Here is a 22,262-nt window from a genome sequence, read left to right on the forward strand (position 1 = left end):
TGGGAGAGGGAGCGGGAGATGGGATGGTTGCGGGTGGGAGGGAGGTTATGGGGGAAAAAGCTGCTATAATCCAAAAGTTGTACTTTGGAAATTTATATTTATTAAGTTAAAAAAAAAAGAAAATTGAATTTTGCCAAAGGCAGCAAGAACATGCACTGGAGAAAGGATAGTCTCTTTGATAAATGATGCCAGGAAAACCTGTTATTTATAAACAGAAGACTGAAAATAAACCTGTATCTCTTACCATATATAAAAATTAATTCAAGATGGATTAAAACACAAAAGGTGGCCAGCGCCGCGGCTCACTAGGCTAATCCTCCGCCTGCGGCACTGGCACCCCGGGTTCTAGTCCCGGCTGGGGCGCCGGATTCTGTCCCGGTTGCTCCTCTTCCAGTCCCTCTCTCTGCTGTGGCCTGGGAGTGCAGTGGAGGATGGCCCAGGTCCTTGAGCCCTGCACCCGCATGAGAGACCAGGAGGAAGCACCTGGCTTCAGATTGGCCCAGCGCGCCGGTAGCAGCCACTTGGAGGGTGAACCAACGGAAAAAGGAAGACCTTTCTCTCTGTCTCTCTCTCTCTCACTGTCTAACTCTGCCTGTCAAAAAAATAAAAATAAAAATAAGAAAAACAAAAGGTAAGACTTGAAACTATGAAAGTACTGGAAAAAAATATAGGGCCAATACTTCAGGACACTGGTCCAGGCAAAGGTTTTTTTGGATATGGCTCAAAAAGCACAGAAAACAAAAGCAAAAACTGACAAATGGCATTACATCAAACTAAAAAGTTTCCTCACAGCAAAATAAACAATCAACAGGGTAAAGAGACAACCCACAGAATGGGAGAAAGTATTTGTAAACTATTCAACCAACAAGAAGTTAATATCCAGAATACATAAGAATTCAACTGCAAAAAATTAATCTGATCAAAATGGGCAAAGGATCTGAATACACATTTCTCAAAAAAGGATATACAAATGGTCAACAAATATATGAAAAAATGCTCAACATCAGTAGTCATCAGGGAAATGCAAATCAAAATCACAGTGAGATAATATTCCATTAGAATGGCTATTATCAAAAAGATAAAAAATAAATGATGGGGCCAGTGCTATGGCAGGTGGGTTAAGATACTGTTTGTGACACTAGCATTGAATAACAGAGTGCCAGTTCAGGTTCTTAGTGTTCTGCTTCTGATCTGGCTTCCTGATAATGTACCAAGGAAGGCAGCAGTTGATGGCCCCAGAGCTTGGGCCCCTGCCATCCATGTGGGAGACCTAGATAGAGTTCCTGGCTCCTGGCTTTAGTCTGGCTTAGCCCTGGCTGTTTTGGCCATCTGGGGAGTGAACTAGTCTCTCCTCCCTCTCTGATGCTCTGCCTTTCAAGTAAATAAATAAATCTTATAAAAAATAGAATACCATATGATCTAACAATCCCACTATTGGGTATACATCCATAGGAACTGAAATCAGCATGTCTAAGAGACATTTGCACTTGCATGTTTATTGCAGCACTATTCATAACAGCCAAGATACAGAATCAACCTACATTTCTATCAATGGATGAATGAATAAAGAAAATGTGGTAAATTTACACAATGGAGTAGGGGTTACCTTTATGATCATTAAGTAAACAAAGTAGATTGTTGTAAAAATTAAGAGTGGGAATGGGAGAGGGAAGAGGAAGAAGTGTTAGAGTATGGATAGGAGGGAAGGTAAGGTGGGAAGTATCACTATGTTCCTAAATTTGTATATATGAAATACATGAAACTTAAAGTTAAAAAATAAAAATAAAAAAATGAAATTCTGTCATTTATGTCTGTCAATTATGGAATTGAATGACATTATTTTACATGAAAGATGTCAGGCACAGAAAGACAAATATCATATATTCTTACTTATATGTGGAAACAAAAAGTTGATCTCAAAGAACAGAACAGTAGTTATAAGACCCTGGAAAGGGTATTGGAGAGGAGGGGTTGGAGAGAAGATGTTTAATGGGTACAGGGGTGTAGTTGGATAGGAGGAATAACTTTCAGTATTTTATAGCATGGGAAGGATAACTATGGCTGACAAAAAGTAATTGGATATTTCAAAATAGCTAGTAGAGATGATTTTGAATATTCCCAACACAGACAGATGAGAAATATATGAAGTGATAGATATCGAAATGTATCACTGTGGCCGGCGCTGCGGCTCACTAGGCTAATCCTCTGCCTTGCGGTGCCCCTCTTCCAGGTCAGCTCTCTGCTGTGGCCCAGGAGTGCAGTGGAGGATGGCCCAAGTGCTTGGGCCCTGCACCGCATGGGAGACCAGGAGAAGCACCTGGCTCCTGCCATCGGATCAGTGCGGTGCGCTGGCCGCAGCGCGCCAGCCGCGGCGGCCATTGGAGGGTGAACCAACAGCAAAGGAAGACCTTTCTCTCTGTCTCTCTCTCACTATCCACTCTGCCTGTCAAAAAATAAAAAATTAAAAAAAAAATTAAAAAAAAAATGTATCACTGTATTCCATACATATGGACAACAATTGTCAATTACACACATACACACAAAGAGGTCTGACAAGAATGTGGATGATAGGTTAGAAGGAGTTAAGTATTAACATTGGGCTATTCACCAGTTGACTTTTTTAAAAAAAAATATGGGCTAAATATAATGACGGCTTTAGTAATAAACTGAATTTGGGGACTTAGTCAAGGGAAACAAAGAATTGTTGAGCTTTCTAGATGTAGATGTAGACGCTAATGCTCCAATAAATACAGACTGGAAATAGTAAATTAATCAATTGTGTAAAGGACAGAGGGAAAATGTGGGAACACAGGATAGGAGGAGGAAGAAATAATAATTTCAGTTTGAGGTATGCTTGAAGTTCCACTTGGGGCATCTAGGAGGAAATGTTCAACAACCAGTTGGGGATATAGATCTTTGTCTAAAACAGGGTTGAGAGTCATTTGGAAAAGGAGGTAGTTAAAATTACAGGAGCATGCAGAACATTCAGCAAAGGAGATTTATCTCAGCCTCAATCATGGACAGAAAAAAAGAACATTATTATTTGTTAGTGGCCAAATTTACATTGTAATGGCCTCATAGTACAGACTTAGAAACTACTATTAATGGGGCTGTGGCGCAGCAGGTTAACGCCCTGGCCTGAAGCGCAGGCATCCCATATGGGTACTGGTTCGAGACCAGGCTGCTCCACTTTCCATCCAGCTCTCTGCTATGGCCTGGGAAAGCAGTAGAAGATGGCCCAAGTCCTTGGGCCCCTGCACCCACGTGGGAGACCCAGAAGAAGCTCCTGACTCCTGGCTCCGGATCGGCACAGCTCCAGCCATTGCGGCCAAATGGCGAGTGAACCACCGGATGGATAGCCTCTCTCTCTCTGCCTCTCCTCTCTCTGTGTAGCTCTTTCAAATAAAATAAATAAATAAATAAATAAACCTTTTTTAAAAAGTACATTAAATGTTACTTTGACATTCCCATTTCCTAAGTTTAAAACAATGATAAACTAAGCATTCTTTTGTAATGTGAATAACTCTAGGAAAATGTTTAAGTAGAAAATGTTCTACTTAAGGCAAAATAAATTGTAAATGTTTCTGATAAAATCTGTGAATTAAAACCAATTAACAGAATCACAGTAAATGGATGCAAAAAAAAGACTACTACTTTAAGGGGAAGGGATACAAAGTTCTTTGGCATTGACTTCAGCAATATAAAGATAATTGCATTCTTTTAATTTTTTTATTTTATTTTATTTTTGACAGGCAGAGTGGACAGTGAGAGAGAGAGAGAGACAGAGAGAAAGGTCTTCCTTTGCCGTTATTCACCCTCCAATGGCCGCCACGGCCGGCGTGCTGTGGCCAGCGCACCGCGCTGATCCGATGGCAGGAGCCAGGTGCTTCTCCTGGTCTCCCATGGGGTGCAGGACCCAAAGACTTGGGCCATCCTCCACTGCACTCCCTGGCCACAGCAGAGAGCTGGTCTGGAAGAGGGGCAACCAGGACAGAAGCCGGTGCCCCAACCGGGACTAGAACCCGGTGTGCCGGTGCCGCAAGGTGGAGGATTAGCCTATTGAGTCGCGGCGCTGGCGATAATTGCATTCTAACATTTAATAAACATATTGTTAATCTGCTACCCTTTTAATAAAACAAAAATATAGAGAAACCAAAATAGAAAAAGAACGAAATAGAAAACAAAAATCATTTAACATTTATCTTCTTTCTTTTGGAAAAGGTGTGTGGGGGGGTCATTTTCTCATGACTAATTCATGAGAACTTACATACGGAAGTCGATGGTAGGATTTACAGTACAATGGCCATTTTCTAATAATGCCAAAGATGGCTTCTTACTGAAGTTGATCTTTGGTTTGAAGAACACTAGAGGAAAAACTTAGTATGAAATCTTTGGGAAAAGGCATCTTATCATGACTAGTTCAGCATCACCTACTGGGACAGACTATGCAGCTCATTTCAAATTTAACTGTGCCTGGGAAGGATGGCCTCAGTATTTGGGGCCCTGCCACCCACGTGGGAGACCTTGATGGAGTTCCAGGCTCGTGGCTTCAGCCTAACCCAGCCTGGGCTGCTTCGGCCATTTGGAGTGTGAACCAGCAGATGGAGGATCACTCTCTCTCTCCATCTCTCTTTCACATACATACATACATACATACATAAATCTTTTTTTAAATTCCTCCTACTCTCAGTCTTCTTTGCTACTATGACAGAGATAGAAAACCTGGAAACAGATTTGGCCTGCAGACAATGTTTTTATTTGGTCCACAGGGTTATAAAAACTCCAGATCTTCACTTTCTCCTTAAAAATCATGATACTGAGCAAAACTGTTCACTCATTGCCCTAGGATAAGAACAAGAACAAGTAAAGGACATGCCTCTTTATATGGACTATGTATTCTTCCAATTTACCACAATTCCTGCCTGGCCCACACCTTATTTATTTACATTACTTGCCTGGTCCCTGTAAGGTCCCTTGAATTTGAGATCTATGTTCTTCACCTTTAGTCACATTATTTTATTTTTTCATTTTTATTTATTTGAGAAGTAGAGAGAAGGAAGCAGATAAAACATCAAGAGAGTTCTCATATATGGGTTCACTCCTTAAATGCTTGCAATGGTTGGGACTGTGCTGGGGCCAAAGCCAGTAGCCAAAAATACTACTCAGGTCTCCCATGTGGGAGGCAGAAACCCAATTACTTCAGCTGTCAATGCTGTCTTCCGTCTGCATCAGCAGGAAGCTGGAGTCAGCAGCTAAAGTGCAGAATCCAACCTAGGCACTCCGATGTGGGACATGAGTGTCTTAACCACTAGGCTAAAAGCCTGCTCCTTTAAATCATCATTATTGACTCATTCACCAAAGTCCTATGCACCTAGCACAATCTTCTTCCCCGCTCCAAACTCCTTCCATCGGTGAGTTACTATAATGCTCAAATATATCACTTATCTACAATCCTTGCAAATATTCACACAAATGGTTTGCACCTTCATTCCAAACATATCCACAGCTATATTCCAGAATGTTGTCTACTGAAAACTGCTTCACCTCTTAAAGTTTCAACTCAAATATTCTTTTTTTTTTTAACAGGCAGAGTGGACAGTGAGAGAGAGACAGAGAGAAAGGTCTTCCTTTTGCCGTAGGTTCACCCTCCAATGGCCGCCACGGTTGGCGCGCTGCGGCCGGCGCACCGCGCTGATCCGATGGCAGGAGCCAGGGGCTTATCCTGGTCTCCCATGGGGTGCAGGACCCAAAGACTTGGGCCATCCTCCACTACACTCCCTGGCCACAGCAGAGAGCTGGCCTGGAAGAGGGGCAACCGGGACAGAATCCGGTGCCCTGACCGGGACTAGAACCTGGTGTGCTGGCGCCGCAAGGCAGAGGATTAGCCTAGTGAGCCACGGTGCCGGCCTCAACTCAAATATTCTTACTATCAGAGCCTTGTATGTATCCAGTTTTCTTTCTCTCTGATCTCAAGTAAACTGTCAGGCCCATTAATTCCTATTTCCCAACTATTAAGGCTCTGCTGGTGTTAAGTTTCTCCCCTAATCAGAACCCATGCTTTAGTACCCCATTACTTTAGTAGGTAATACAGACCAATATACCAAAGTAAGTGACAGGATCATTGTGATATATTTTCTTAAATTTACTTGAAAATTGGAGGGTGGATATCAACAATTTGTAAAGAAACTTGAAACATGTTAAAGTACAGATAAGCCTAATGCAAAATTTGGGACGATTTTAAGATTAAACTCCAAGTTGCAAAAAAAAAAAAAAAAAGTCAAGCTTTCGTGGTGCTGCTTTAAGATACTCCCATGACAAAGTTCAAACTTCAGCCATCTTTGTTTGTTAATACTCTCAATTCTTGATCTAACACATTTACAAAACAATATCTCAATCCAGATTCACGTGTATCATCTGCATTCTCAGTTACCTCACTTGCTTTGATGAGTGCTGAAAAAAATCACAGGCCTGTGCCAACTGATGCTTCTGTAAAAACATTCTCCAACTTCAGCTGGATCCTCAAAAGCTGCTCAATAGGGTTCTGAAAGGCCCTCTAAATCCAGTTCCTTTTCCAATTTTCTATAATAGATAATCCAAGCCCTTATCTACATTTCTCCTCAAAATTCCTTATATCACCACTTTACCCACTCTCAGCAAAATATCGTTTCTTTTTTTTTTTTTACAGCAAGAGTAGAAAAATGTCCAGTCCACAAAATCATTCAGTCTGGCCCTGCCAAGGAAACTGCAGTTGAGATGCGAGATTCAATAAATCTATAGTACGTTAATTTTTATTTTTTAAAAAAGATTTATTTTATTTATTTGAAAGAGTTACAGAGAGGTAGAGACAGAGAAAGGTCTTCCGTCCACCAGTTCACTCCCCAGATGGCCGCAACAGCTGGAGCTGCACCGATCTGAAGTCGGGACTAGAACCAGCACCCATATGGGATGCCGGCGCTTCAGGCCAGGGCTTTAACCCGCTGCGCCAGCCCCCGGTTAATTTTTAAGTTGATAATTTTGTGTGGCCCGCAATGTTATGAACATTCAGATGGCCCTTGGCAGGAAAAAGATCTCCATCCTTATTTATAGGGAAAGTAAGAGACTACTGAGGGGCCAGCATTATGGCTTAGCGGGTAAAGCTGCTGCCTGCAGTGCAGGCATTCCATGTGGGTGCCAGTTAGAGATGCGGCTACTCCACTTTCAATTCAGCTCTCTGCTGTGGCCTGAGAAAGCAGTGGAAGATGGCCCAAGTCCTTGGGCCCCTGCACCCATGTGGGAGACCCAGAAGAAGCTCCTGGCTCCTGGCTTCAGATGGGACCAGCTCCAGCTGTTGGGGCCATTTGGGGAGTAAACTAGCAAATGGAAGACCTCTCTCTCTCTGCCTCTCTGTAGCTCTACCTTTTAAATAAATAAATCTTTTTTTTTTAAGAGAGACTACTTGGCACAAATTTTCATAATGCCTAACTTCCCACCTCCATATGGACTTCCTATCAATTTTCTTCTCTTTCATGTATACAAAGGACCCTTCTGTCCAACTGTCTTCATCCACTTAATATAATGACTACCATATTCCTCTATCTCTTCACAGGCAAATTTCAGTCTCTACATCCTATTTATTTATATCCCTCACCATCTGGCTTTTGAGTCTACCATTTGACTGAAATAGCTCTTAATGACCGTTCTCTTTGGCATTCTCAGGAGCACTTGAACTACTGGCCATTTTCTGGCTTTTAAACTCGTCTCTCTTGGTTTCCAGAACGCTATTGTCTCCTGGTTTTTCTTATTTCATTCTGTCAACTACTCAGCATTTACCTGGTATTTTAAATATTGGACTTTGTCAACTTTATTCTCATTGTACATCCCCTCTTAAACTACAAAGTGATTCTTAACTTTCATGGGTCACACACAACTTTGATAATCTAAGAAAAGTAGTGTTCTTTCTACCTAGAAAAATATACAACCAGATTATGCATACATCAAAGGGTTCAAGGACTATACCCCTCTCTCTCTATATGAGCTCATCCACTTATATCTTTATATGCTGGTGATTTGCAAAACTATCAACATTTAAAGTACCAATTTACTTCTGAGCTTTGGACCTGCATGCAGCTATCTATCTACTCCAAGTCTTCCCTTGGGTGTCCTATCTCAACACAACACACCCCCTGCTGAAGTCCCACACCTTTTCTTCAAAATTGCTCCTCCTGTGCTTTCCCTATTAGGCAGTGATATCAACAACTGCTCAAGTCAGAACTGTAGATATCTTCTGATTTATCCTTCACTCCAAAATGGAAACCTTTTTAATTACAAAATTATTGTGTGCTCACTTTTTAAAAATTCAGGAGCAGGCACTCAGTCTAACAGTTAAGACATCCATGATCCACATCAGAATACCTAGGTTCACTTCCTGCTGATACAGATATTGGGAGGAAGTGGTAATGGCTAAGTAATCGTGTTCCTGTCACCCACATGAGAGATCTGGATTCAGTTTCTGGCTCCTAGCTTCAGCACTGGTCCAGCCTTGGCTGTTGCAGGCATTTGGGGAACAAACTAGCAGATGGGAGCTCTCTCTTGGTATCTCCCTTATAAATAATAATAAAAAATTCAAATATTAAGTATGTAGGAGTCTTCAAAAAGTTCACAGAAAATATGTAATATGGGCGGCTGGCATTGTGGTGTAATGGGTTAAGCTGCCAACTGCAATGCTGGCATCCCATATAGGTACTGGTTCGAGTCCCAGCTACTTTACTTCCATCCCAGCTCCCTGCTGATGTGCCTGGAAAGCAGAAGAGAGTCCAAGTCCTTGGGCCCTGCACCCATGTGGGAGACTTGGATGAAGCTCCTGGCTCCTGGCTTTGGCCTGGCCTAGCCCCGGCTGTTGCAGCCATTTGGGGAATGAACCAGAGGATGGAAGGTCTATCTCTGTAATTCTGCTTTTCAAACAAATAAATAAAATATTAAATATATATATATGAAAAAACTGCATGCACTTCAAAATTTTTTAAACCAAAATACACTCAACTTTCAATTCCATCTTCCATGAACTTTTGACATACCCCATATAAACAATATAAAGTGAAAATTATCCTCCATATCACCCTTCAGTAATTCTTTTTTTTTTTTTTTTGACAGGCAGAGTGGATAGTGAGAGAGAGAGACAGAGAGAAAGGTCTTCCTTTTGCCGTTGGTTCACCCTCCAATGGCCGCTTCGGCCGGCGCATCTCGCTGATCCGAAGGCAGGAGCCAGGTGCTTCTCCTGGTCTCCCATGCGGTGCAGGGCCCAAGGACTTGGACCATCCTCCACTGTACTCCCGGGCCATAGCAGAGAGCTGGCCTGGAAGAGGGGCAACTGGGATAGAATCCGGTGCCCCAACCGGGACTAGAACCCGGTGTGCCGGCACCGCAAGGCAGAGGATTTGCCTGTTAAGCCACGGTGCCGGCCAGTAATTCTATTCAATAGCAACAATTAAGGTAAACAGACTCCTTCAGATGGGATACCTGCTCTCATTTCATTTATTTCTATGACCTGTCTGACCTCTGTAAGATCTGAATTTACAACCCCATTTTTTTTATTATTTATTTGAAAGTCAGAGTTACAGAGAGTGGGAGAGAAAGAAGGGGTTCCATCTGCTGGTTCACTACCCAAGTGGCAGCAACAGCCAGATGAGAGCCAGGGCTGAGCCAGGAGCTTTATCCAGTCTCCCATGTGGATAGTAGAAGCCCAAGAACTTGGGTCATTTTCTGCTGCTTTTCCTAGGCCATTAGCAGGGTGCTGGATCAGAAGTGGAGCAGCAGAAACACAAACTGGTGCCTATATGGGATGCTGGCATCACAGGCATGGCTTTACCCGCTACGCCACAACGCTGGACCTACAACCCTCTTCTAAACATATATTAACAGTTTTCAATGATATACCTTGGATATCTTTTGGCATTAGTAGACAAAAACTTTTAACTAACTAAATTTACCATTTTGATAGCTACGCAGTATTCCATCTTATAGATATATCATAATTTAGCTAATTTCTTATTGTTAGATATTCAGATCACTCCATGTTTCTGTAATTACAAGGTTGCAAAGAACATTTATACATATGCTTTTGCATACCTGCATGGTGTATTCCCTAACAGCAAAATTGCTTGGCCAAAGGGAATGAACACATAGTTTGTATTAATTTATGGTCCCCAAAACATGAATGCCATCCTTCACTCATACCTACAACTTCCAATCACTTAAGAAAACATCTATTCTGCCTTCTCAATATCTCTACAATCTTTCCTCATCTTTCCATTCTTATTCCTACTTATTTTAGTTCAGGCACTTAGTATTTTTAACTTGGAGTGCTGTCAATAGCAGCATATCTCCGTATCTCATTCCCCTTCAATACATTTCTCAGGTACCTTCCAGAATGATCCTACTGAAATACCTAATATATCTCTCTCCTTCTAAAGACTTGGTGTGACATACCAGGTCTTTCCTCATTTGAGACCTACTTATCTTTAATGTTTCATCTCTTACTACAAAATCTAGCTCCCACTCTGCACCCTAGACAAACTTAGCTATTTGCACTTCCCTATCACTGGGGCCAGCATTGTGGCGTGGCTGGTAGGGCGGCCACCTACAACACCAGCATCCATATAGGTGCTAGTTCAAGTCCCAGCTGCTCCACTACCCATCCAGCTCTCTGCTATGGCCTGGGAAATCAGTGGAGGATGGCCCAGGTCCTTGGGCCCCTGCATCCACATGGGAGACCCAGAGGAAGCTCCTGGCTTTGGATCGGCCTAGCTCTGGCCATTGCGGCTGTTTGGGGAGTGCAACAGTAAATGGAGGACCTCTCTCTTTCTCTCTGCCTCTCTATAACTCTGCCTTTCAAATAAATAAATAAATAAATAAAATCTTTAAAACAAAACAAAATCTTCTGTATTTTTCTTAAGTTTGTCCTATGTCTTAAGTCAGTCATCACCAGGACAAGCAACCTTTTGTTAAAACTTTCTTTATTCTGGGGCTGGCACTGTGGTGCAGCAGATTAAAGCCTCAGCCTGCAGTGCTGGCATCCCATATGGGTGCCGGTTCCAGTCCCAGCTGCTCCACTTCTGATCCAGCTCCCTGCTAATGTGCCTGAGAAAGCAGCAGAGGATGGCTCAAGTCCTTGGGCCTCTGCACCCACCTGGGAGACCCAGAAGAAGTTCCTGGCTCCTGGCTTTAGACTGGCTCAGCTATAGTCATTGCAGCCATTTGGGGAGTAAACCAGCAGATGGAAGACCTCTCTTTGTCTCTACCCCTCTAACTCTTTCAAATAAATCTTATAAAAAAAACCACTGTATTTCTTTTAAAGATTTTCTTATCCACTGGTTCACTTCCCAAAAGGCTGCAGCAGCCAGGCCTCGGGCAGACTGAAACCAGGAGCCAGGAGCTTCTTCCGGGTCTCCCACATGGGTGCAGGGGCCCACACACTTGCAACATTTTCCACAGCTTTCCCACTTTCCCAGGCACATTAGTAGTGACCCGGATCAGAAGTGGAGCAGCAACAGCCGGTGCCGCGGCTCAATAGGCTAATCCTCCGCCTGCGGCACCGGCACACCGGATTCTAGTCCCAGTCTGGGTACCGGATTCTGTCCCGGGTGCTCCTCTTCCTGTCCAGCTCTCTGCTGTGGCCCAGGAGTGCAGTGGAGGATGGCCCAAGTGCTTGGGCTCTGCACTCACATGGGAGACCAGGAGAAGCACCTGGCTCCTGGCTTCAGATTGGCGCGGTGCGCCGGCAGCAGTGGCCATTGGGGGGTGAACCAACGGCAAAAAAGGAAAACCTTTCTGTCTCTCTCACTGTCCACTCTGCCTGTCCAAAAAAAAAAAAAAAAAGAAGTGGAACAGCTGGACTCAAATTGATGCCCATATGGGATGCCAGCATTGCAGGCAGCAGCTTCACTGGCTATGCTACAACACCAGCCCTCATTCTTTTTTTTTTTTTAATCTGTGAGCCCACCAATACTTCTTTAACTATTATTTATTTGAGAGGCAGATAGAGACAAAATTTTTATCTGTTGGTCCACTCCAAAATTCCTGCAATAGCCAAGGCTGGGCCACAGTCAGGGAGACAGGAATTCAATCCAGGTCATTCACATGGATGGCAGGTACCCAAATACTTAAGCCATCACCTGCTGTCTCCCAGAGTCAGCATTAGCAGGAAGCATGAATTTGCAACCGAGCCAGGACTCAAACCCAGGCACTCAGATAGGGGATGTAAGCATACCAAACAGTATCATTAACTACTAAGCCAAATGCCTGCTCCCCACCAATACTTATTACCAAAACTCCAGATGACTAGCTTCAAGTGTTTTCAGAAAACAGTAATAGAGAAATAATTAGCCTGACAAGGGGACATTTCTACTCTCTAATTTCTGATTAGTAGTAAGAGCACAAGGGCAGATTCTTTCAACCCAACCCAGAAGGAACAAATACGGAAGGCTCATCCCCTACCACTTGTCTTAATAAATACATTCGATCTAGTCAAATACAAGGGTACTTCAAAGAATTCATGAAAAATGGAATTAAAGTTTACTTTAGTGAAAAAAATTTAATTCATGAATACTTTTTCCCACAACATGTACTTTCCATAAGACCCCTCATATAGTTCCCTGAACTTGCCCTGTTTTTTCACTCCTCTATGATACTGAACATTTTGTTCTCTGCCCATAGTGTTCATTTTCTCAAGTCTTTCTGGTTGTCCCTTCCTTATCTCCTCCAACCAATTCTATCTCTTCTACCTGACAAATTTACAGCTGTACTTCTTGAACTGCTAAACGTTACAGGAAAGGGTGGGTGGGTGGGCACTGTGGCACAATGGGTTAAGTTGCTACTTGGCACTCCCACATCCCATATCAGAGTGCCTGGCTCAAATTTGGCTCCCACACTTCCAATCCAGTTTCTCCAATACATCCTGGAAAGCTGAAGTGTGTGAGATCCCGTCACCCCTGTGGGAGATGCAGATTAAGTTTGGGGTTCCTGTGTTTGGTCTGGCTATTCTGGGCATTTGGAGAGTGTGTGAACCAGCAGATGGAATCAATCTCTCTGTTTCTCTGCCTTTCAAGTAGATGAAAGTAAACATACATTTAAAAAGAAACATTACAGAAGAAAAGTCATACAATCATGTGGACTTGGGTGAGACCTCAGTATGCTAAGAAATCCTTTCAAATGCCCTTAGTGCTTCTGCTACTCTGCTTAAGAAGTTACATGAGATTGATGTTTCCTGTTTCATTCCCTCAGTCTTTCAAAACACATTAACTGGTTAGTTTTGTTCACCAATATGCAATCCCAACTGCAATCTCAACAACTTGTTTCTTAAGCCTATCATGCAATTTCAGGCCTCTGCCTTTACTTATTACCTGGGATATTTTCTCCATATTCTTTGCCTATCAAAGGCCATTGATCTTTCAGAAATCAACAAAATTCTCTTCTAGAAAGCTTCTGCTAATTACACTTTGATTTAGGTATCCTGTCCTGTAACACTCTGTGCATGCTTCAAGCTTAATATTTAAGTATTCCAAGCAATGACTTGAACAGCCCTTGTTTTCACTGTCGAGGAACAGTTTATTATCTTATTTTATTTTTTTATTATTTTCTTTTTCTACTTAATACCACTGGTCAAATTCTTTACTTAAAAAAATTAAGTATTCCAATTTTCTATTTCTCAGACTAAACTATAATCATGATTATATTAGACCATGTCTAATTTGCTTTTGCATTTGTAGTACTTATTAGTGTCAGTACATATAAAGGTCATCAATGTTTGCTTAACAAGTGAGTTATTCAAAACTTAACTTCATTAGCTTGATTATGAAGCATTTTTAACTTTCAGGTTAAAATCTTCTCTTCCTTCTCCTCCTCCAGTGTACTTTGTACTTCTTTCTATTACAGTCCTGTCAAACTGCATTTGTCTCTCACCATCAACTGGATTATGATTTATTCAAGGAACAGTAACTATCTTTCTCATTAAGTAGCTAGCACAGAGCCTGGCATATGTCACAGAGCCTGCATATGTACTGAGCAAACACTCCATGTGCCAAGAAGGCACATCATGGTCTATAGTCGCAATTCCCTAAACTTCATCTAAAGGTTTGGGCCCAGGTATATTTTCATATCTCTTGGTAAAGCAGTGAGGGGTTAAAGTAATATCCATTTTCTTTTTATTCACATCTCATTTTTCTATGCTTTCCAAAATTTCTAAAGTAAGCATTTGCTATTTTCATCATTAAAAATGTAATTGCAAACTTTACAGAACACACACTAAAAATACAAGCCTCCTTTAAAAAAAAGTCACTTGACTAATTCAGCTATCACTGCTCAAGGCTGCTTTACACACTTTAATAATACTAATGTTGGATGGAATGATTGATGGAAAGAGAAAAAAACAGAAATACCCACCATTATACTTAACACTATTGGCCAGAATAAGGTTTACATCATCTAGAAAGCTCTCCCGACTCTGGTATTTGTGCTTGGAGATATTCTGTGATGAAAAGAATCAGGCACTCAGATATATGTACAAAGTGCTTGATTACAAAAGGCATTTTAGATCAAATCACTCACCTTACGTATAGTTTCTAAATCCATTGGATTTACAATAACTTTGTAATAATCAGGAACAAACTTCTTATTAACTGGGTGATGAAATGGCCAAGACTAGTAAAAAAAAAAATGAGAAATTAAATGGAAACCATTCTTCATACCACAGATTTTTAGCTTTCATTAGATCACAAATGTTCCTGACAAAAGCTATAGATTCTCTTCCCAGCAGAACACATAATCATATAAAACTGTATAATAAATATTTACTTTATTTATTTGAAAGGCAGAGTTAGAGAAAGAAGGAGAGAGCCAGAGAAAGAGGTCTTCCATCCACTGGTTCACTCTCCAAATGGCTGCAATGGCTGAGGGATGGGGCAGGCCAAAGCTAGGAACTAGTAGTTTCTTCTGGGTCTCCCATATGGGTAGCAGGGGCACTTGGGCCATCTTCCACTGCTTTCCCAGGTGTATTAGCAGGGAGCTGGGTCAGAAGTAGAGCAGCCAAGACTCTTAACTGGTGCCCATTTGGATGCTGGTCCTGAAGGTAGCAGTTTAACACACTAAGCCACAATACTAGCTGCAAAATTTTGTATAAAATTTAAGGAGTTCATGGGACTTCAGCATTCCTGTGTCCTGATAGGGTAAGAAAGCCTGGTCTACACTCACAATTAAATTCTTTATTCCCTAGTCATATTCAAAAGTTTTTACAGCGTTATGTAGATAGAATGCATACCTACAATGTAAAGGGAAACTCAGTTCAGAATTTCTAAGGAGGATCATTGCAAACAATGGCTTATAAAAGTTGCAAGTACTCTGCCATTTAAATAATAAATAAATTTATCTTTTTCAAAAAGTTGCAAATAGAAAAAAAAAAAAAAAGACAACAGGGGCTGGTGTTGTGGTGTAGTGGGTAAAGCCACCGCCTGCAGTGCCAGCATCCCAAGTTCAAGTCCCGGTTGCTCTACTACCCATCCAGCTCTCTGCTATGACCTGGGAAAGCAGAAGATGGCTCAAGTGCTTGGGCCCCTGCACCTGTGTGGGAGACCCATCAGAAGCTCTTGGCTCCTGGCTTTGGATCGGCAAAGCTTCGGTTGCTGCAGCCATTTTGGGAGTGAACCAGCAGATAGAAGACCTCTCCCTCTCTCTGCCTCTGCTTCCCTGTAACTCTGCCAGATAGATAGATAGATAGATAGATCTTTTTTTAAAAAAGACAAACAACTGGGCAATTATCAAAACACTGTCTGTCTAAAGAGAGCCTTCCAGTAGTTGGCATTCTCTCTCCCAAAGGCCATTCAGGAGCATTCAAGTATCAAATGTCTACAAGAAGCAAATATCCAAAGAAACATGGCCTCAAAAAAAAATTGTTTATGGGGCTGGCGCCATGGCTCACTTGGCTAATCCTCCGCCTGCAGCATCAGCACCCTGGGTTCTAGTCCCGGGTGGGGCGCTGGGTACTAGTCCTGGTTGCTCCACTTCCAGTCCAGCTCTCTGCTGTGGCCCGGCAGGGCAGCGGAGGATGGCCCAAGTGCTTGGGTCCCTGCATATGCATGGGAGACAGGGAGGAAGCACCCGGCTCCTGGCTTCGAATCGGTGCAGCGCCGGCTGTGGCAGCCATTAGGGGAGTGAACCAATGGAAGGAAGGCCTTTCTCCCTGTCTCTCTCTCTCACTGTCTAACTCTGCCTGGCAAAAAAATGATAAAAAATTTTTTTTTAATTCTTTATATATTTGAAAGGCAGTTAGTGAGAGAGACAGACAGATCTTCCATCTGCTGGTTTACTCCCCAAATGGCCACAACAGCCAGGGATGGGCCAAAGCCAGGAGCCATAAGCCTCTTCCAAGTCTCCCACATTGGTGTATGGGCCCCAAGCACTTGGGCCATCCTTTGCTACTTTCCCAGTCATGGTAGCAAGGAGCTGGATTGGAAGTGAAGCAGCCAACACTCGAACCGGCACCCATATGAGATGTCAGTTTCACAGGCAGTGGCTTAACCTGCTAAGCCATGGCGTCACCTCAAAGCTGGGCTTCGTTAATTTGAATGATAATGTACTCACACAGCAAAAGTGTTGGAAATTAAAATTATACAGCAGTTTCAACTGACATACACCACCACTCAGATTTTCCAACATACACATGCAAACCTTGTCCTTTTTTCCCCCTTTACTACCCTCACAATATTTAGCACAGAGCACTTACATCTGGAACTGCCATCATTTTCTGGGTGACAATGTTGTCCAAAATAAAAGAAAATGCCACTTGATCATCATCATCCAGCAAGGGGTTGATAGCTTTCTCTAAGCGAGCCAATTTGTCTTCTTTCTGAAATGAGAGAAAACAAAGGCAGGACATAGGTTTACCTGAGGTGTTATCAACATTGAAAAGTTAAGGATAATTTAAAGGTTCAGTTAGCTCTCTATAAACCCTTCCCCAAAAAAGTTTAACTCTGAATTGTCTGCTATTCAATTCTAGGCAAAAAGTACACACAAGTGATAATCCAGTTAAAAGGCTCAAAAGGGATGTGTCAACTTCCTTAGGTATTCTGTATCCTATTCTCATATAATAGAATATACATAGCTAGGTGTCAGTAGTTTAGCTCTTACATCATTAAAACATCTTCACCAAGTTAGGCTTTAATATCATGTTGCTTTTGTTGTAAAATCATTGCTGAAAACACTGGACATTATGACTGATTAGTGGCTTTTATATAAGGGATCTCAGCCCACTAAATTCATTTCAGATTCAGAAACAGAAAAATGTCTGTTTTGGGGCCGGCACTGTGGCACAGAGGGTTAAAGCCCTGGCCTGAAGCGCCGGCATTCCATATGGGCGCCAGTTCGAGATCTGGCTGCTCCACTTCTGATCCAGCTCTCTGCTATGGCCATGGAAAGCAGTAGAAGATGGCCCAAGGCATTGGGCCCCTGCACCCGTTTGGGAGACCAGGAAGAAGCTCCTGGCTCCTGGCTTCGGATCGGCGCAGCGCCAGCCATTGTGGCCAATTGGGGAGTGAACCAGCGGATGGAAGGCCTCTCTCTCTCTCTGCCTCTCCTCTCTCTGTGTAACTCTTTCAAATAAATAAATAAATCTTAAAAATAAAATGTTTCCACTGCTACACATCCTCATCAGTATATACTATCAATCTTTTTAATTTTAGAGTTTCTAGTGGGACATAATGATATCTATTCACAATTTAATTTGCATCTCCCCAATGATCAACCAAGTTAAGACTTCTTTTCATGCTTGCTGGCCATTTAGTTATCTTCTTTTGTGAAATGTCCATTCTATTATTAGCATCATCATCATACTTGTATATTTGTAGGCTTGTAAAGTGGCACAACTATTTTTGCTAAGATGATGAAATGTAGATAATCTTCTAAAAATTAAAACTACTCCTTGTCAAAACACTGATTAGTCTTAGCTACAGGTTACTTCTTGGGAAGCTACATTCCTTCACCCTTTCTGAGTTACATATGGTCTGGATTTTAATCCTAACTACTGAAATATTCATGATGTTCACAGCAAGTCATTTTCCTCTATGGATTTATTTTAACCTACAAAAGGGATTGGCCTGATTTTTCAAGTTCTTTATAGCCTTCATATCCTAAAGATCTTCTATCCCCACATATATTCTTCTGTTAAATTCCGGACTTCCTAAACCCTGCCACCACCATCCCACCCTCCCATCTTAAAATTCCAATGCCATTCTCTCATTCTAAATGTCTTACCTCTTTGAGTTTTTCATCACAGAGATCCAGCATGGACTGAGAAATTTGAGTCAATGAGTGCTTCGGCCCTACAGAGGAACAATAAGAAATGGGATCATTAAAAATGGGAAACAAGTACTGCTAATAGCTTGCTATCCTCTTAACCCATTTACTTAAGAACCTTGGGGTGGGTGTTTTACGCAGCAGTTAAGTTACCTGCATTCCAATATCAGAGTGCCTGGTTCAAGTTCTGGATACTCTGCTTCCAATCCAGCTACCTGCTTGAGTCCCTGTCACCTACACAGGATACTGGGATTGAGTTCCTAACTTTGCCTTGGCCCATCCCTAGCTGTTGTAGGCATTTGGAAAGTGAATCAGAAGATGGGTACTTATTCTGTCTGTCTCTCTGTATGTGCATATATATATGTATGTGTGTAGGTGTGTCTACCTTTCAAATAAATAATCTTTGAAAAATACAACTATCCCGTATGAGAAACAAATTAGGGCAGTCATAAGCAGAGTATAGGAGATAGCTCAGACAGTTGAGTATTTTCTGAAGGTCTTTATAGGAATTTCAGGAAAACTACAGTAGTAGTCTGAGATGTAATAGAGATTCTTTTGTAACAAAGGCTATTCTGTTTCCAATTCAGCTTTTTGCTAACGTACATCCTTGTAGGTAGCAGGTGAAGGCTGAAAGTACTTGGGGTCACTGCTACCAGCATGAGAGACTTGGACTGAGTTCTAGGCTCTTGAATTTGGCCGGACCCTGCCCTGGTTGTCCTGGCATTTGGAAAGTGTAATCAGTGGGTGGAACCCAACTACTTGAGTCATTACTGCTGCCTCCCAGGGTCTACTTAGTAGGAAGCTGGAGTGAGAAGTCAGATATACAATCCAGGTATCTTAATTGCTCAGCTGAATAAATGCCTGCCTTAGTCACAAGATTTTTACTAGCCAGCAATTCCAACTACTTGCATCCAGTATCCTTTACTAGGTTACCTTCCTGTCTTTTTGTTTTGGTGTTCCCCAGAGTCTTCACCTTAGCCTTATTCTTAAGTACTAATTATTTATTTGAGCATCATTTTGTTTATTCAATTAAAAATATCTGACTATCAATGACACATTCAATGACAGGAATATAAAGAAAAATAGGAGCCAGAACTGGAGCATAGCAGGTAAACCCGCCACCTGCAGTGCCAGCATCCCATCGGGCACCAGTTCAAGTTCCATCTACTCCATTTCCAATCCACCTCCCTGCTAATGTGCCTGAGAAAGCAGTGGAAAATGACTCAAGTGCTTGGGCCCCTGCACCCATGTGGGAGACCTGGAAGAAGCTTCTGGCTTTCAATCAGCCCAGCCCTGGCTGTTATGGCCATTTGGGGTGTGAACCAGCAGATGGAAGATCTTTCTCTTTCCCTCTGTCTTCCCTCTCTGTAACTCTTTCAAATAATAAATAAAGAAGTCCTTAAAAACAAAAAGAAGGGGCTGGTGCTGTGGGTTAAAGCCCTGGCCTGAATTCTCTATCCTGCTTTTCAGCCAGGCAGAGATTAGGGTGCCAGTTCGAGACCCGGCTGCTCCTCTTCTGATCCAGCTCTCTGCTATGGCCTGGGAAAGCAATGGAGGATGGTCCAAATCCTTGGGCCCCTACACCCGCGTGGGAGACCTGGAAGAAGCTCCTGGCTCCTGGCTTCAGATAGATGCAGCTCTGGCCATTGTGGCCATATGGCGAGTGAACGAGCGGATAAAAGACCTCTCTCTCTCTGCCTCTCCTTCTATCTCTGTGTAACTCTGACTTTCAAGTAAATAAATAAATCTTTAAAAAAACTATTTTATTTATTTCAAAGGCAGAGTGACAGAGAGAGAGGGAGACAGAGAGAGAGAGAGAGAGATCTTCTATCTGCTTATTCACTCCCCCAAAGGCTAGAACAGCTGATGCTGGACCAGGTGACCGCCAGGAGCACAGAACTCTATCCATATCTCCCACATGAGTGGTAGTGATCCAAGTACTTGGGACAGCTTCTGTTGCTTTCCCAGGTGCATTAGCAGAGAGCTGGATTGCAAATGAAGTAGTTGGGATTCAAACAGGTGCCTACACAGGATGCCTGTGTTGCAGGTGGTTGCTCAACCCACTAAGCCACAATATTGGTCCCATGAGGGTACTTCTAAACGCTCACATAAAAATAGAATTAAGGGGCATAGCAGATACAGCCACTGCCTGCAGTGCCAGTATCCCATATGGGTACCAGTTTGAGTCCCGGTTGCTCTATTTTGGATCCAGCTCTCTGCTAATGCACCTGGGAAAGCAGTAAAAGATGGCCCAAGTGCTTGAGCCCCTGCACTCATGTGGGAGACCTAGAAGAAGCTCCTGTCTCCTGGCTTCAGATGGGCCCAGCTCTGGCCACTGTGGCCATCTGGGAAGTGAACCAGTGGATAGAAGACCTGTGTTTCTCTCTGCCTCTGCCTCTCTGTAACTCTGCCTTTCAAATAAACAAATAAGTCTTCGGGAAAAAAAAAGGAATTCATTAAAAAATTTTTTAAAATGGAATCAAAAGTTTGCATTTTTAAACTAATCCATTTATTTCATTTTATTTTTTATTATTTTATTTGACAGGCAGAGTGGATAGTGAGAGAAAGAGAGACAGAGAGAAAGGTCTTCCTTTTTGCCGTTGGTTCACCCTCCAATGGCCGCTGCGGCTGGCTCATCACGCTGATCTGAAGCCAGGAGCCAGGTGCTTCTCCTGGTCTCCCATGCGGATGCAGGGCCCAAGCACTTGGGCCATCCTCCACTGCCTTCCCGGGCCATAGCAGAGAGCTGGCCTGGAAGAGGGCAACCGGGATAGAATCCGGTGCCCCAACCTGGACTAGAACCCGGTGTGCCGGCACCGCAAGGTGGAGGATTAGCCTGTTAAGCCACGGCGCCAGCCCATTTGTTTTTTTTTTTTTAACAACAAAAAAAAAACTTATTGCATTTATTTGAAATGTGACAGAGATGGGGTGAAACAGAGAGAAAGATATCTTCCATCACTGGTTCACTCCCCAAATGGCAACAATGGCCAAGGTATTCCAGATGCATTAGCAGGGAGCTGGACTGGAACCAAAAACAGCCAGTACTTGAACTGGCACCAGTGTCACAGGTGGTAGCTTAACTTCTGTGCCACAATACTGGTCCAAAAAATAAGTTTATTTTGTTGCAAAATTTTTTGAAATCCATGCATTTTTTCCATAATATGCACTTTCCGTGAACTTTCTGAAGATACCTCATATATTTCTGGCACTCTGCTAGTCCCTGGGAAAATAAATATAAATAAGACACAGTCTCTCTAGCAGGACACAAAGTCAGATGTATAAATAACTATGCCATAACAATAACAATTATGAAAGTTGATTTAATTGTTCTGGGGGAGGTATGGAGGATAGAAAAACGGTTATTTTGAGTAATCTGCTTAGTCTTTTTTTTTTTTGATTAGTCTTTATGAAGAAATACAAAATGTTCTGGAAACACAAGAGGAAATTTACCACTGAAGGGAAGAAAGCATTACAGAAAGAGGACAAAGACTATAAAGAGATATGATGGCGGGGCTGGCGCCATGGCTCACTTGGTTAATCCTCTGCCCGCGGTGCTGGCATCCCATATGGGCGCCTGTTCTAGTCCCGGCTGCTCCTCTTCCAGTCCAGCTCTCTGCTGAGGCCTGGAAAAGCAGTGGAGGATGGCCCAAGTGCTTGGGCGCCTGCACCCGCATGGGAGATCAGGAAGAAGCACCTGGCTTCTGGCTTCAGATCGGCATAGCTCCGGCCGTAGCAGCCATTTGGGGGGTGAACCAATGGAAGGAAGACTTTTCTCTCTGTCTCTCCCTGTCTAACTCTACCTGTCAAATAATAACAATAATAAAAGAGATATGATGGCACAGGATTATTTAGTACACAATGGTGAATGTGGCAAAAATCTATTTTGGGTGTGGGAGCCAGTCACTGGAGATGAGACTAAATAAATGGGTTGGGCTTGCTAGGTA

At 42.6% G+C, this 22,262-nt stretch overlaps 1 protein-coding gene across 6 annotated transcripts in view; it reads right to left on the bottom strand.

Annotated features, from left to right (window-relative positions):
- The window catches only part of TAF1 (TATA-box binding protein associated factor 1), a 91,335-nt gene that overhangs the window by 21,498 nt on the left and 47,575 nt on the right, over positions 1-22,262 (bottom strand). For all 6 annotated transcript variants that reach the window (XM_062184153.1, XM_062184154.1, XM_062184157.1 and 3 more), the window contains exons 29-32: positions 18,277-18,344; positions 16,751-16,873; positions 14,581-14,673; positions 14,416-14,500 (exon numbers count right to left, since the gene is read on the bottom strand). In XM_062184153.1, the coding sequence (XP_062040137.1) occupies positions 14,416-14,500; positions 14,581-14,673; positions 16,751-16,873; positions 18,277-18,344 (369 nt within the window). The remainder of the gene's footprint in view (positions 1-14,415; positions 14,501-14,580; positions 14,674-16,750; positions 16,874-18,276; positions 18,345-22,262) is intronic.

Source organism: Lepus europaeus, chromosome X (genome assembly GCF_033115175.1).
Source record: "Lepus europaeus isolate LE1 chromosome X, mLepTim1.pri, whole genome shotgun sequence".
Taxonomy (NCBI): Eukaryota; Metazoa; Chordata; class Mammalia; order Lagomorpha; family Leporidae; genus Lepus; species Lepus europaeus.